The 14,663-nt window shown below is 36.8% G+C and overlaps 1 protein-coding gene across 1 annotated transcript; it reads right to left on the bottom strand.

The window, feature by feature from the left end:
• Positions 1–3,189: 3,189 nt before the first annotated feature.
• LOC105389616 lies at positions 3,190–14,176 on the bottom strand. Its single transcript, XM_038106135.2, has 12 exons — positions 13,826–14,176; positions 13,397–13,565; positions 12,705–12,845; positions 10,815–11,018; positions 9,792–10,031; positions 9,275–9,567; positions 7,533–7,535; positions 6,038–6,200; positions 5,439–5,579; positions 4,785–4,988; positions 4,173–4,412; positions 3,190–3,890 (listed from the first exon to the last, which is right to left on the bottom strand). The coding sequence occupies exons 1-12, from the start codon at positions 14,002–14,004 to the stop codon at positions 3,555–3,557; spliced, it is 2,313 nt and encodes a 770-aa protein (XP_037962063.2). The 5' UTR covers positions 14,005–14,176; the 3' UTR covers positions 3,190–3,554.
• Between the last annotated feature and the right edge of the window lie 487 nt (positions 14,177–14,663).

Genomic DNA, 14,663 nt, shown 5'->3' on the forward strand with positions numbered 1-14,663 from the left:
GCATCTGATCAGACCTCCCGCCATATCCCGCCGCAAACATAAATGCGAGCAGGTCAGATGCTGTAGTAGACTCAGAGTCAACTAGACTCAAGCTAGTGCGCATTGGTGAGTTTATAGCGTTTTACTATCATCTCCCAGTCACACCTAGGTACAGTTCTCCTATATTAATAATGCGCATGCAAATCTTCGCAAACTGTCGTATTCCCGGAAACACCCGAATCAGTGCCTTAAACAAAGCACTTGCATTTTGATCCTTGTGCGAAAGAAATAGTAGTCAATATCATGTGACACATAATCGAAAACAATTTGGGCGTTCGGTGGCTGTCACCGATCAGTCAAGGGTCTCAAGGTCAAGATCAATATTACTTTGGTGGAATTATAAAGAGCTGCAATTACACATCGTTCTTGTTATTTTTTTCAAATGTGAATTTAATTTCAACTTTAATTATTTTTGACGATGCCATATTATGAGGCACATTTAAGAATAAAATATGCGTCACATTGATAGACTTCACTTTGCCAATAAAGCCACACCCAAAAGACCAAGTTTGTAATTGTAATATTATTGTGAATGATCAGCGCTGTAAATACTTTTGAACTGAGATTTTAATGTAAACATTTTTATTAATGTGAAATAATCAGTGCTGTAAATACTTTTGAACTGAGATTTCAATTTTTTTATATAAACCTGTGTTTGAAATCCATTTCTCCTTATAATATAAACCTTGTGTTATTCAAACCTTCTTTCATCCATCTTTACATCAGCTTCAGTAAGACACTTGAAAAGTACCTACTGTAACATTTTCGAAGTAAATTTTAATATTATGGAATATTATGAATTATTGAATCAAATTTCGTTACTGATAAATCAATTATCTCTTTTACCACCAATTACATAATTCTACTAAAATTTCATGAAGAAAATGCACTTAACCACTCTAAATACATAATAGTTTTCTAACGCTCGGGAATACGACCGTTGCCGAACAATGACGAAGATTTCTATGTGCATTATCAATTTTGGGGAACTGTATATCACCTTCTGACCCACAATAATTCCCTATCATCCTTCACTTGTTGTATCCACGATACAATATTTTATATCTTCACTCAAATATTCCATTGTGTGTTTCTGATTTGTATATAATTCACGAACAATACTATATTGCTGTTCATTTACTAATTGTTAAGATGTGTTTGGCTAAATTTTATTAGTCATCTCGAGTTATAGCTGTAAATAACTGTAAGAAACTGTTTGGTTATGTAGATATTAGTCAATTGGTGCTTACTAGTCAAAATTATTACTAGCACGTATCTATTCTATTTGCTTATTGTTTGAAATTAAGTTCATACACAGTGAGTATACCCCTTGCGTGTTGATAAAGATATATTGTAAAAGGTGTTATGTTACATAATTATGCTTTCAGGCATATCAGCGGCAAAGCCAAGGCCAAAGGAAGATAATGGTTGAATTATATTTCATAATAATATGAATTATACCTAACATTTTATTGAAGGAATGCTTACTTACTACATTTTAAGCTCAACTTCTTCCTAAGTTACAAGACGACCAAATTACTATACGTACAGGTTTTATGCTTATTTCTACAGAATGTATATCATCAAAGTCATCACATCAGTTTTTCGTAATATGAAATATAATAACCATTGTCCCAAAAGTAGATACTCACCTACTGTATGTGAATATAAACATTTATGTAACATTTCTACCTATAATATTGTATGGACGAATGCCTAAGGCCGCGTCCACGACGCCAGTATTTAGTGTGTGGCCGCCACAACGCTCTCTGTTGTCGTGGGCGCGGCTTAAAAAAGACCTTATGTAATCGTATACAAACCTAACTTATATGTCTGTATTATACGGATAACTGTAGTGCTTGCAACCCGGGGTTAAATAAAATTCAGCGCCATCAGTTGGTCGTTTCTGGTCAAGTATTAGGTACCGTTTCAATGTATAAAGATAAACAATAATACTGTTATAAATTGGAATGAATTACTCCGATGTATTCTTAGTGTATTTAGGTATTATTATTATTTGGTATGATGTGATTATGGGCACGTTGTTAAAACAGCGCGGCTCGAAAACATTAATTATAATTAATATATTGCAAGCAATGTTATGCATACTGTATATTTTCTAGAATATATCACGATAAAAAGATATCTAGTGTTTTTATTTCATTGTTTAAATTTCTACAACGCCCCCTATAGAAAGGTAGGAAGAAGGTGCACAAAAAATATAAATTGTACAAGTAATAATTATTCATAGTGAAAATATATAAAACATTTAATTAAGGTTATGAAATAAAACCATGTAATACATACAAATATTTATTTATTTACTTGTAATTTAGAGATAACACCAAGATATTTTGCATATTTTATTTTGTGACGGCTTTATTAAATAAGACTAGGAAAGTTATCACCGGAAGATTATGATAGCAATGGTTCCTGAATTTGAATATTTATTTTATTTTACTAACTTATTAAATTAAATAATACTCCACATAACAATTTTATAAGTTCTTCCACGGTACAATAATTTTAACTCCCAACACCAAAATGCAAAGGGCGAAATACTAGTAGCTGCCCTATTTCCCTTTTTGCATAATAAAATAGCCTCTCTGAAATACATTTACGGTCAAAAAATATTTAAATCTTTTTACGTACTATTTAGGTGTACCTAATGACAAGATTAAGGAATGCCAATCGTAAATTTGAAAAAGTCAAATCAGAAATTGAGATTAATCAGTCAGTCTTTAGAAACCGTTCATGACCTTTAGATATTACAAAACTGAAATATATTAAAATAATCAGGAAAGAATAAAGTAAAGCAAGATACATTTAGGTATATAATGAAAGTAGACAAATGCTAAATTTTACTTAAAATGTATTTTATACACAGTATAAGCACCCGTTTTTACAGTTAAATGGTAAACAAATATATTATTATGATTTATTTCGGCAAAAGGGTAACACTAACTCCCTTAAATACTCAATCCAAAATATCTCCTCATACATTAGGGTTTAATGGTCTAAATAGTTTTCATAACCTAAAATTATATTCAACTATAAATAAATTATTCTACATGTCTGCATGCATAAAATACAATTTAAATGTACCTACTAAGTATTTATATATTATATGTAAAATTTCATAAATTAAAATTTTTGTGTTACAGTAGACTCTTCTAATATGCATACACATTATTATACTTCGCCAAACTAAATTCAGAGTGTCGTGTCGGTTTGTTAAGTTTGACAAGGTACAAAAGTGTATAGGGGACATTTCTCACACACGACCATCCATAGTAAATGTTTATTGAGCTGACTGTACCAACATATCCACTAAGGCCATGAACACATTTGAATAACTCTTCCGTATTATAGTCTCGAATATTATTATCCTGCCTGAAATCATACGTCAAACTAATGACCATGATACGCGCCGAGACGACGCTATGATACGGAGATCTGATACAAATGTAGTCCCACCTTTATACACAAAAATACAAAAGATTTTACCATACTATTTAAACTTTTCTATTATGTATCATGTCGATCAGTTTGGTGAACAACGGCGGAGACAGAGATCCGGGCAGAGAGCTTATCTTAGACATGATCGTATCATACGTCGCTTGTTCCTCCTCTTTATACACTTTGGGTAACTCTAGCTGGTTATACAGTTGTTTGATTCTCTCTACATGGGCGGGTTCTTTCGAACCGTAGCACGTTTCGAAGACGACTCTTTGCGCAGAGTTGCAGCGCTGTAGTGCGCTTACAGCGAGCCACGAGCACTTGCCCTCTTGTATGTCGGTGCCGGCTTTGCCTGACACGGATTCGTCACTGTAGCAGTCTATGTAGTCGTCCTGAAATAAAACAATATTTGATTTCACTGAACTGATAGGAAAGATAATAATAAAATAGTGAAAAGCTAACATAGCTCACTGTGCCCTCATTCGAATTGTCACTAACAATAAAAAAAACAACGTAGAATCAGCTTGCCGTGAACAAATTTTGCTTCACATTTATGTCTTCCTAATATAGCGCCATCCGGTGATCATAAATGGCTGATCTGATAGGTTACTAATTTAAATACAAGACGTAGGAAAAATTACAAAAATAGAACACCAATGTCATTCTTTTGTTACCTGTATTTGAAAGAATCTTCCTATCTCTAAACAGATCTCTTCGGTCTGCTTATGCGCATTATAATCGGCGTTGTTAGTTAAGTATAGTCCTAGAGATACGGGCAGTTTATAGGAATAGTATGCTGTCTTATACTTGACTATCGCGTTGTATCTTTCCATGGTGAACAACGTATAGTCGTTCTTGTTCCGATGCGCCATTATGAAGTCTAGGTGTTGTCCTATTGATGTGTTCATTAGACTCTGAAAAGAGGAAATTAATACAATCATTATTACAATACAAAAAACTATTATAGTAACCATCTAGCCACAGATATCTTCAAAACATCATCATCATGAGCATATTTTCTTGTGTCATAAATGCCATAATTTTTTGAGGCTTACTTTAGGCTAGGGTTTTAGTAATGTACTTACTTTACCCACAAAATTAACATATAAATATGCTACTTTAACAGCTATACTTATGTTACAATATCGAACAAGTCACCTAAAAACCCATTACAGATCTAGGTACTTTGACATAGACAGATACACATATACACACGTAAAACTTATAACCAATTTCCATCAGATCTTAAAAACCTACATCCAGGACTAATCAGTCTAATCACCCACCTCATTAAACAAATTCATGACATCAGTGTAATACGGCTTCCCCGTAAAGAAGGTCTTCAGCAACTGGTACAGGCTGCTCTGTATGAAGATGGAGTCGTTGATGGCGCCGAGCCCCACGTCCGGGCGCCGGTACCAGCAGGGCACGCCGCGCCGCGTCGACGACCCGTCCATTATGTCGTCTAGAACCAGGAGGTACGCCTGGAACTGATGGTGGAATTGTTAGGAAGATGGGAACAGGTTGGTCTGATATTTTGTGATACAGCTTGCGATCTATCACGTGATTAAAAATTTAAAGCGAAAAGCGGGTGCTGCGCTTGCTAGTCACCTCTGACTACCTGTTTGGGGATTACAGTCGTAAGCATATGTATGTATATTTTGTAAAGAACAGAACATATTGGTTGTTAGAACTTTGTTGGGCGATGGCTTTAGGTCAGTCCCATGTTTATGTTCTTCTTAACAAGCTGGACTAGGGCTTGTATGTGGTGAAAGAATCAGCCATTGTCATTATTAGTATTCTATGCGGGTGCGCTAGACGTACCTACTATATACAAGGTACAGTGTATGCGTCACACAGTGATTCTCCTTTTGAATTACCATTACCTCATTATATATTTAATAGATTAGCCATAAATGTTACTTAATATGTGTATTTACCAGTTCCACACACCACCCCATGATGCGAGCTTGCTGTAGAGAGTCCTCAGTGATATTCTCAGGCTTCTCCAACATTTTGTACGCGAAAACTGTTGATAAGCCTCTGTTCAGTTTCCCTCCGTGTAAATTGTATTCTAACACCTGAAACACAATATAGAATATTTTCTTGTTAAATAGAATATTTTCTTGTTACATACTTCTTAGAGTGTGATTTTAACTTCAATGTCACAGCACATTAGTAGAGTCGAAGAAATATAGTGGAAATATGTTTAATTTTTAAATACACACAAGCTATTTTGATTAAGTAGCTTGTTCGGTTTAGTAACGCAACCTACTACATACATTACTTACCAACGAATATGTAGCTACATAGTTATAAGAACATACCTACGTAGATGTAGGTACGTATGCATGTGTATTCCTAAGTTTTTTAGTTAGCAATAAATTCACGTGAAGGCAACACGCATTTAATTTTGGATAGCGACCCCAAGCAAATCTCAGCCTTAAAATCAGCGAGGGCTAAAAACTCTATCTTTCTGGATCAAACTGTTTTTTTGCTGGTGGTAACCAATATGATTTTTTGATCATAAGGAACTCACCTTTTTGACCCAACTGGCCACTTCTGGCACCTGTGTGAACTTCTGGCTGTACACCACCGAGTCTACAACGGTGGGCAACATGTCCACAAACAGGTCTTTCTCTTTCTTAGATGGAGATTCAATTGATACATTTGTTGCCAATGTAATATTCGGTTGTGCTGATCTGTGGACAAAATAATTAATTATGATATGATGGATTTATTTAAAAGAGTCACATTTTATCAAATACATCATGTAAGTCACTTTTAAAGTGAATCTAGTTTATAAGGAGCAAAAAATAATAAGGCCAGCATTGGAATGCATGGTTTTTCCAAATATGAATGAGTAAGATACATAATTATGCATGTGATTAACATTCCAAACTATAAACTTCAACTTTCTATTTCATGGGTTCTATTTAATATTTTATTAAATAAAATGGAATTGCAGAACATGATTAAATATCAAATTATGCCTAGAAATGTTATACATATGTACCTAGACTGAATATTTCTTGGTCCTATTAGTATTCCTGTCATGACTGTATTAACTGTTGAAGATAACATGAATAATACATGCATGGAACTATTCTATTGTTGGTATCTCTTTAAAGAAACAGTAGTATAGACAAGAGAAGGTCACAAAAGAATTTATTAGGTATATCTTTTTAAGATAGGTAATTTTTTGTGGCTTGTACAATCACAAAGTTCATCAAACAGGTCATATTCAGAAGAAATTGATGTGCAATAGAGTAAATATATGCATGATACTGTAGTTTAAGTAATGTTGTAATCTTTAACAAGAAAGTTCCTTTAAGATATTTTGTAATTTTGTGTTTAGATATTTCTAATTATTTAAAATATTTAATTTATTGCAGTTGCCTTTAAATTTCATGTGATCTTAAAGTCACAGACAAATGCTTTTATTTTGTAAATAGTTTTATTTGATGAATGGTCTACTCTGCAAACATATAAGGTTTCCTTCCTTGAAAGTGAAGCCTTGCGACTATCTTCATAAAACGAAAAATAGACACCACACCTTTCTTGTGCTGTTGCAAATTAGAAGGCCAAACAATACCACATGCATTTCCAAAAAAATAATCACCATGTACTTTATGAATTTACAGCTACAAATTTAAATTATAGTGGAAACAAAAAGGGTTGAAGCACACTCAATACAATGCCAGCAAACATCAAACATCCTGGTCTTAAGTTAAAGTTAACTGGTTTAGAATAAGTAAACAAAACAGTAAAGCCAAGGTAAATATAGAGTTTAGCCAAATTCTCAATAGGTATACAGAAACTAGTATATTACTTACCGTAAGAAATGATTATGTTTTGTATAAATTGGAGAAATTCTGTTAAACAAGCGGTAAATTATTTTATTTGAATTCATTTTGGGTGCGTATGCAAAACTTTCTCTGACCGAATTTTCTGAAAGAAAACTTTGTGCGAAGTGTTGTTTTCAATTATTTATATTTGCACTTTGTATAAATACGGTACTTGATGAGGTTTACAAACTTTCAGTTATCCAATTCGAGCAAATTATTGAAAACTTTCGTAAAAAACTATAGCGCAGGCGATTTCTCTGACGATTTGATCGAAAATGAATGATTTTGAAGTTGCTTTAGTTGCTGTCAATGTCAAATATGACGTCCAACATGTGAACTGTCATTGAGTTTTGACAGTCAGCTGTGCTGCGTTTCAAAATCATAAAAAGTCTGATCACTATTTCTTATTCTGCAGAAATAAGTGTATGAGTGGAAAACAGAAGACAGGTGTGGGCCATGGGGGTCCACACAGTCTGCAGCATGGATAGAGGCAGTTATTTTAGACCAAGAAACATATAACATGTACAAAGGCAGTCCAACATTGCCAAGCTGCCAACACGCCTAGGAAACGTACAAAAGTGTACTATTACCTACGTATTCAACAGTATTAACGTCTTTCATAGTTACTTATTATAGGTATATGTTCCGGTTGTTGAGTATCTAACCGAAGCCGGCTTATGCACGGTAGTAGCATTACATTTTGTTCGTAACGGCATTCTAAAACGTAGTTAGGTGGCCAATGGCCATTAAGGTTTACAATTTAATTAAACCGACTAGGTACTTAAATGCATAGAACAACGCGGACTCGGCTGACCATACTTTAATTCAATTGCTATGGTTATAATTCTTTTTTTTTTGTTTCTATAATTTTAGGTAAGTATTCATTATGCATACAACATTCGTGTACTTACTTGTTTATGTTGCTAAACCACATTTTCAGGCTCTCTCCTAATGTAAAAGAATAGGTTCACGCTAGAATACGAAAATATGTACGACCTAAGGGAACAAGCCGGTGGACTATCTAGCTTAGAACCGCTTGACCGCTGCCAGTTTGTTGTTAACACGTGTTGTGTACGGAATAGTTAAATATTCTTCTGAAATTGGCAAGCATGAATTTACCCAATGGCTCGATGGTCTAATACGGAATGTTGCTCCATATACCTACTCTAAGGTTGCTCCCTACTAGCACGAATAAGTCACAATCACAATACACATGACCTCATAACATGTAGTTAAGTATAAGTCATAATGGTAATATCCCTCGATATTAATTATTTCAGATGGATTATGGATTTGCAGGATGAGACGGGTGATATTAATAAAACAAAACTGAATTATAATGTAATCACATTTATTACGTGCTATACCTACTTAGCTGATTATTTTCATCATTTTCTGGGCTTTCTTATTAAACCTACCTACCTCTTAAATTAACATACATCCTCTTCTACTTACTTACTCTCCATTACAGATCTAGGTGCCTATGTTACCTAAGTAAGTACACAAATAATGCAATAATTTCGAAATCAATTTTGTATGACTAGTCTACACTTTAAATTTTTCTACTTGTTTCCAAAGTTGATAGTAAAATGGGCAAATGAATGAATAATTTAAAATATCAATCTCCACAAGTAATTAACTTCGAAACATTCTTATCAACTACGATATCACATAAACACATTGCTACTTTCAATCCATCCATCAATCAACATAGTTTATCTCACTCTATACCTTAATTCATACTAATAATAAAGCTTAACATTAATACGTTCCATAAAATCATCGCATCAAAAATCAAAACCACAGGTATTAAACCAGTCGAAAACTCAACTGTCTCATCAAAAACCTTCAAAATTCAGACTTATCTCTTCTAGCAGACCTCTCACACAATATTCCTCCTGAAGATATTATCTAAGATTTTGAAGAACAAGTCGTGTGGAAGTCCCCTCGTGACCTGCTGAATTTGTGTTCTGAGGAGGTCGTACGTGGCTTCTTCGTACACTGAGTATGTGTGCGGGAGCTGCAGTTCTTCGTAGAGGCTCTTGATGACAGCTACGTCCTCTGGCTTGGCACTGCCGTAGTGGTCCAGCAGGACTTGCTTCTGGGCTGCGTTGGCTCGCTGCATCGCTACGACAGCCAACCAGGTGCACTTTCCATCCTGGATGTCGGTGCCTTCCTTGCCGGTGGCGGATGGGTCACCGAAGCAGTTCAGGAAATCATCCTGTAAAAACCATTTTATTAGTTGGTAAGTAACATATTTGATCATCCGATATCAATTGTGCAAATATTCTGGCACTGTTCTAAAACAATTGGCCTTCAATTCAAACACCATTACAACAATTATCACTAGAGAGTGATAATTCGCACCTTGAGAACAGATTCATCACATTTCAAAAACCCACTCTAATAATAGCAGCTAAGAAGAACATTAAACTCGATAGTTACCTGAATCTGGAAGAACTGTCCCATCTCTAGCAGGATGGTCTTCGCTTGTCTGTGGGTCTCGGGGTCGTCGACGCCGGACATGAGCAGCGCCAGGCTCACCGGCATTTGGAAGGTGTAGTACGCGGTGCGGTACTTGCTGATGGCCACGTACTTGTCCATGGTGAACTGAGTCAGGTCTGGCCGCTCTGTACGTGCAAGAGACTTCTCCAGATAGTGGCCGATAGAGGATTTGAGGAGCATCTGTTGAAGAGAAGACCAAGAGTTATGTCGTTGTTAAATATCTATGAAAAGGATTCAGAGGAATACATGATCTTGCTGCTCTAGACTAACTGACTTAACTGCTTATGATACATTATTATTTCAAAAAAACCGGCACAAAGGGTTCCGTAGCAGCAAATATAATAAACTTTAAATCAACCTATCTCAAAAACTATAAGAGATACTTTGATCAAACCAAAAATCGTTGAAAGAGTTAATTAGCATGCATCACCTCTATTTTTTTTAGAATTTTATACCCCGTAGTTATAAAAATAGAGGGGGGGGGACATACTTTTTACGACTTTGAGAGCTGATATCTCAAAAACCGTTCACTTTAAGAAAAATGTTTTTTAGAAAACTTTATATCATTTTAAAAGACCTTTCCATTGATACCCCACACGGGTATGTACATCGAAAAAAAAAAAATCATCCCTCAGTTACATGTATGGGGGGCCCCACCCCCAATTCTTTTTTTTACTATTTAGTGTCATATTTTTGTAGCGGTTCATACAACACATATTCCCATCAAATTTCATCACTGTAGTACTTATAGTTTCCGAGTAAATCGGCTGTGACAGACGGACAGACGGACAGACGGACAGACGGACATGACGAAACTATAAGGGTTCCGTTTTTGCCATTTTGGCTACGGAACCCTAAAAATGGAGAAGCACATCGTGGGTTTGGGGCATTATATTGCACAGAATCCAGCAGCAGCAGATCTTGCACTGGCAGAATCATCAATCGTTACAAAGTGTTACAAACCTCATTGAACATCTCAAGCACATTCTTGTAGTACGGCTTGTCGCTGAAGTTCCGCTTCAGCGTGGAATGCATGGCGGCCTGCACCAGGATGGCGTCGTTGATGCCTCCCAGCCCCACGTCGGCGCGGGTGTACCAGCACGGGGCTCCGCGGCGCATCTCGCGGCCCTCCATTATGTCGTTCAGCAGCAACTGGTGTGTGTGGAACTGGGGAAGGAGGTGGGGTTGTTGTTAGGTGTTGTTGTGTGGGTGGATCAGCTAGCGAGTGATTCGAGTGATGCTGGCGTTTTTACTGAAGATTTGTGGATCTGATCTGGGGTTTCGGGTCTTGAATGTTGAGTACCTAAGCAATGATTTGAGAAACTTTAAGTACCTAATTTAAGTAGCTAGTGTATTTGTAGATATTAATGTCTCTGTTTCACCTACTTATGCAACGGCAGCGGTTTGTGGATCTTTGAGTTCCTTTGATTTTTCAGAGTTTCTATTACTCGTACTAATTTCATCTTCGATTTTGTATATAAATGCATTTTATGGCGGTATTTAGGTTACGCAGTAGGTTATCGTATTTAACCTTATCAGCAGGAGTACACCAAGTACCTACCTGCCTTAGCTATAAATAAAATACATGCAAATACCTCGGCAAGCAAGACGATGGAAATATGCCGTGTGTTATTGACAATCTGATTGCTTCAGATAACACTTATGAACATGAACTAAGGTAGTGATACGGACGTATTGTAAACACTTACGATTACCTAATTACCTAAATGCGGTATGCATTACCTATTAGTTAATCTATTGATACTTATAAAAGATCAGATATTCACATTCTTTACATACAAATACTTGAGATATTATGTAGGTTGGTGTAGCGTATGAAAAATATACAAAACTTAGAATCAAACAAAAACAGTAGGTGGTCACAGCTCGGAAACAAACAGGTTTGCTCGCTAAAAAAAATATGTGGTCTTGACTTTGAATTAGATGTTGGTACGTTTATTGCGCGTTTGCTAAAGTAGGTAGGCATCAAGAGATGTAAATGGCAAATGGTAGGTACCTAACTATATCATATTTTTTCTTTAGTTCGGCGACCAACTAACAAGCTTGCATAGGGCAGCAAACTTGAAAAAAAAAACCAAATGTTTAGGCTGCGTTAGGTACGTTATTTAAACTTTTCGCTAAAGTTAAGTTTAAGTGCGCTAATTAAGCTAACATCACTGACGCACACTTGTATCTCAGTATAGACATACATAGGCTCCAAAAAAGGCCTACGGTACCTGTATAAATAAATGAGAATTCTGAAACCAGTCCAGAAAATTATGTGTGTTTTTGCTACTTAGTTTGTTCAAACGTAGCAACTTATTTGCATAGTGATAGGGGACTGGTTACTGTGTACGGATTTAAAATTTACTCATCGAATATTTAATGTAGATAATGATATATTCTGATATCATCAACGATATCGCTACGAGTACGCGGCGACATTGTAATACAAAATTAAAAACTGAGTTTATTATTATTGACATTATAAAATAGTTGTGTAGATAAAAGCGTTGTGTTAACTAATAGGCCTAGGCCGCGTATTTACTTTGTTCGTCCATTTACATTAAAGGTACATTACAATATTTACGTGTTACGCAATAAGAAATCGTATGATAATTATGTTTGATCGAAGTGGCATGTATGGTTGTATTTGTATACTAATAAAAACTGAGACTCAATTATTATTTCATGGAGGTCCGATAGGGTGGGCGACAAGGATATTTAAGATAACTTTAACTTCTTTTTTAAAAAAAATTTTAGCCCCCCCTCCATTCATAGAACTATAAGTCAGTTTACGAGGGCACAGAGTGTTGTGGGCTGCTATAAGAGCATAATTAATGATGAACTTACCATTTCAATACACCAGCCCATGATGTTGGCCAGGTGGATGTTCTCGGGGGTCAGGTTCTCCTTCTTCTCCAGCATCTTGTAAGCCAGGACGGTGGCCAGACCACGGTTCTTCTTCCCATTCGGCACGTTGTATTGTAAGAGCTGTCGAACAAAACATACCATACAATAACAATCGCTCACAAAAGAAATGTAAAATGTTTGCTTTGTTACTCAATATTGTTACAGTTTTCTCTTCGAATTGTCTTCGATTTCATTGTTTGGTTTTTGTGGACGGTTGCAGGTAGCGGTATTGCGCCCGGTAATTTAATAATGAGTGAATGGTGCATGGTGTTTTTTGCAGAGGAGATGTTAGGAAACACCTAGAGACAAGATGCATACTATAAGGTAAGTTAGTGGTTGCAATTGCAAGTAATTTTACAAGTGATTGCATCCTGCATATAGTTGACATAATTGTCTCAAAGTAGACGGTAACACGTTAATCAGGTTAATAGAAAATAGTTGGACTAACTATAACTAGCAACTCGCGCCTAAGAGGTAGGAGCTTGATCTTAGAAATGCAGTCTCTACCATGACAGATCCAGTTTCTCAACTCAAACCTACTTAAGTAACCTGCCCATAAATTTGCAAGTGGTCCTTCAATCCCGTTCCTTACGACTAACTCTCAAAGACTAAACAGACAGGACGGTGGGTACCTTCGCCAACCACTTGCTGGCTTCCGGCACATCGTAGTGCTTGCCGGTCTCCGTGAGGTCCCTCACGATGTCCGGGAACACCGCCATGAACTCCCGGGACTGGTCCTTGGACACCGCCAGCCCCTGCGCCGCCAGCGGCAGCTGCTGGGAGTTCAGGGTCGACAGGAATCTGGATGGGACAAACCAGATCATCACACCCATCCGTGTGCACAAACAAAGACTATTGTTCTTGACAACAGTAATAATTATACCCTAAGTTAATTATGCAAGACAACACAAGACATGTCATTAGCATAAGTAGGGACCTATTGATTTAGAATAGGTGATTTGAAAGTTGCGTAAGGAGCGGTGTTTAGTTTGTCGAGACTCAGCAGTCACTCAGTCGCTGCGTGTCATGTTGCATGCGGGGGGTTACTCCGGTTCACTGACCTGTGGTATTTCTGCAAGTTGAGGAGCTTCTTGGGTATTGCCTCGTCCTGCATGGCCTGGTCAAGCCGCGGGGCCATGGCGTCGGAGTTGGTCACACTGGTGGTCTTGCTGATCTGTCGCCGGATCTCATTCTTGTACGCCTGCACGATTCTCTCAACGCTCTTCCTCGTCGAAAACATCTTGGATACGATTTAATACTGAATTTCCCTTATCGATTTTCTCACTTTAATTTAGAAAGTTTCTGTAATGGCTTCAGATGTTATGTTGTGGTACGCGTGTGCTTGGAGTGGCGTCGTGCGGGCAACTGGCTGATTCTTTGTTATGTTTTCCAACTTCTTGCCGGCTGAAGCGCCACACTGCGCCGCACCAAAATAAGCGAAGGGCTGTGTTTATGTTTACATCGTGATCATCGATAACCAGCTGCTGTTCTATCGACACTTGAGGTCAACAATCATAGATTACACAGACAGAAGATACTATTTAGTCAAGATTAAAGTAAGTAAGTACTCTTCATCTTCTTTCGTGTTGATTTGATGCCACCAGACCAAAAGTTATTTCTGCAGTGCTCCATTTATTGCACATAATTATCATGAAAGTATACTCAGGTGGTACCTATAGATATGCCCACTTCGGAAATAACTAACACAAATGAGTGGTGTTCTGACTATGAGGTTTGACTGCTATCTCTCCACGCTTGGCAGACAGACAGAACTGATGTTACAAAACACATAATTACATTAGCTCCAGTGACCGAGAACCAAAATGTACCTATCTTCAAACAAATATCGGCTTCAGCCAGTGATCGACCCTGAAACCCTTAGCAGTGGCACAGCAGCCA

Source organism: Plutella xylostella, chromosome 19 (genome assembly GCF_932276165.1).
Source record: "Plutella xylostella chromosome 19, ilPluXylo3.1, whole genome shotgun sequence".
Classification (NCBI taxonomy): Eukaryota; Metazoa; Arthropoda; class Insecta; order Lepidoptera; family Plutellidae; genus Plutella; species Plutella xylostella.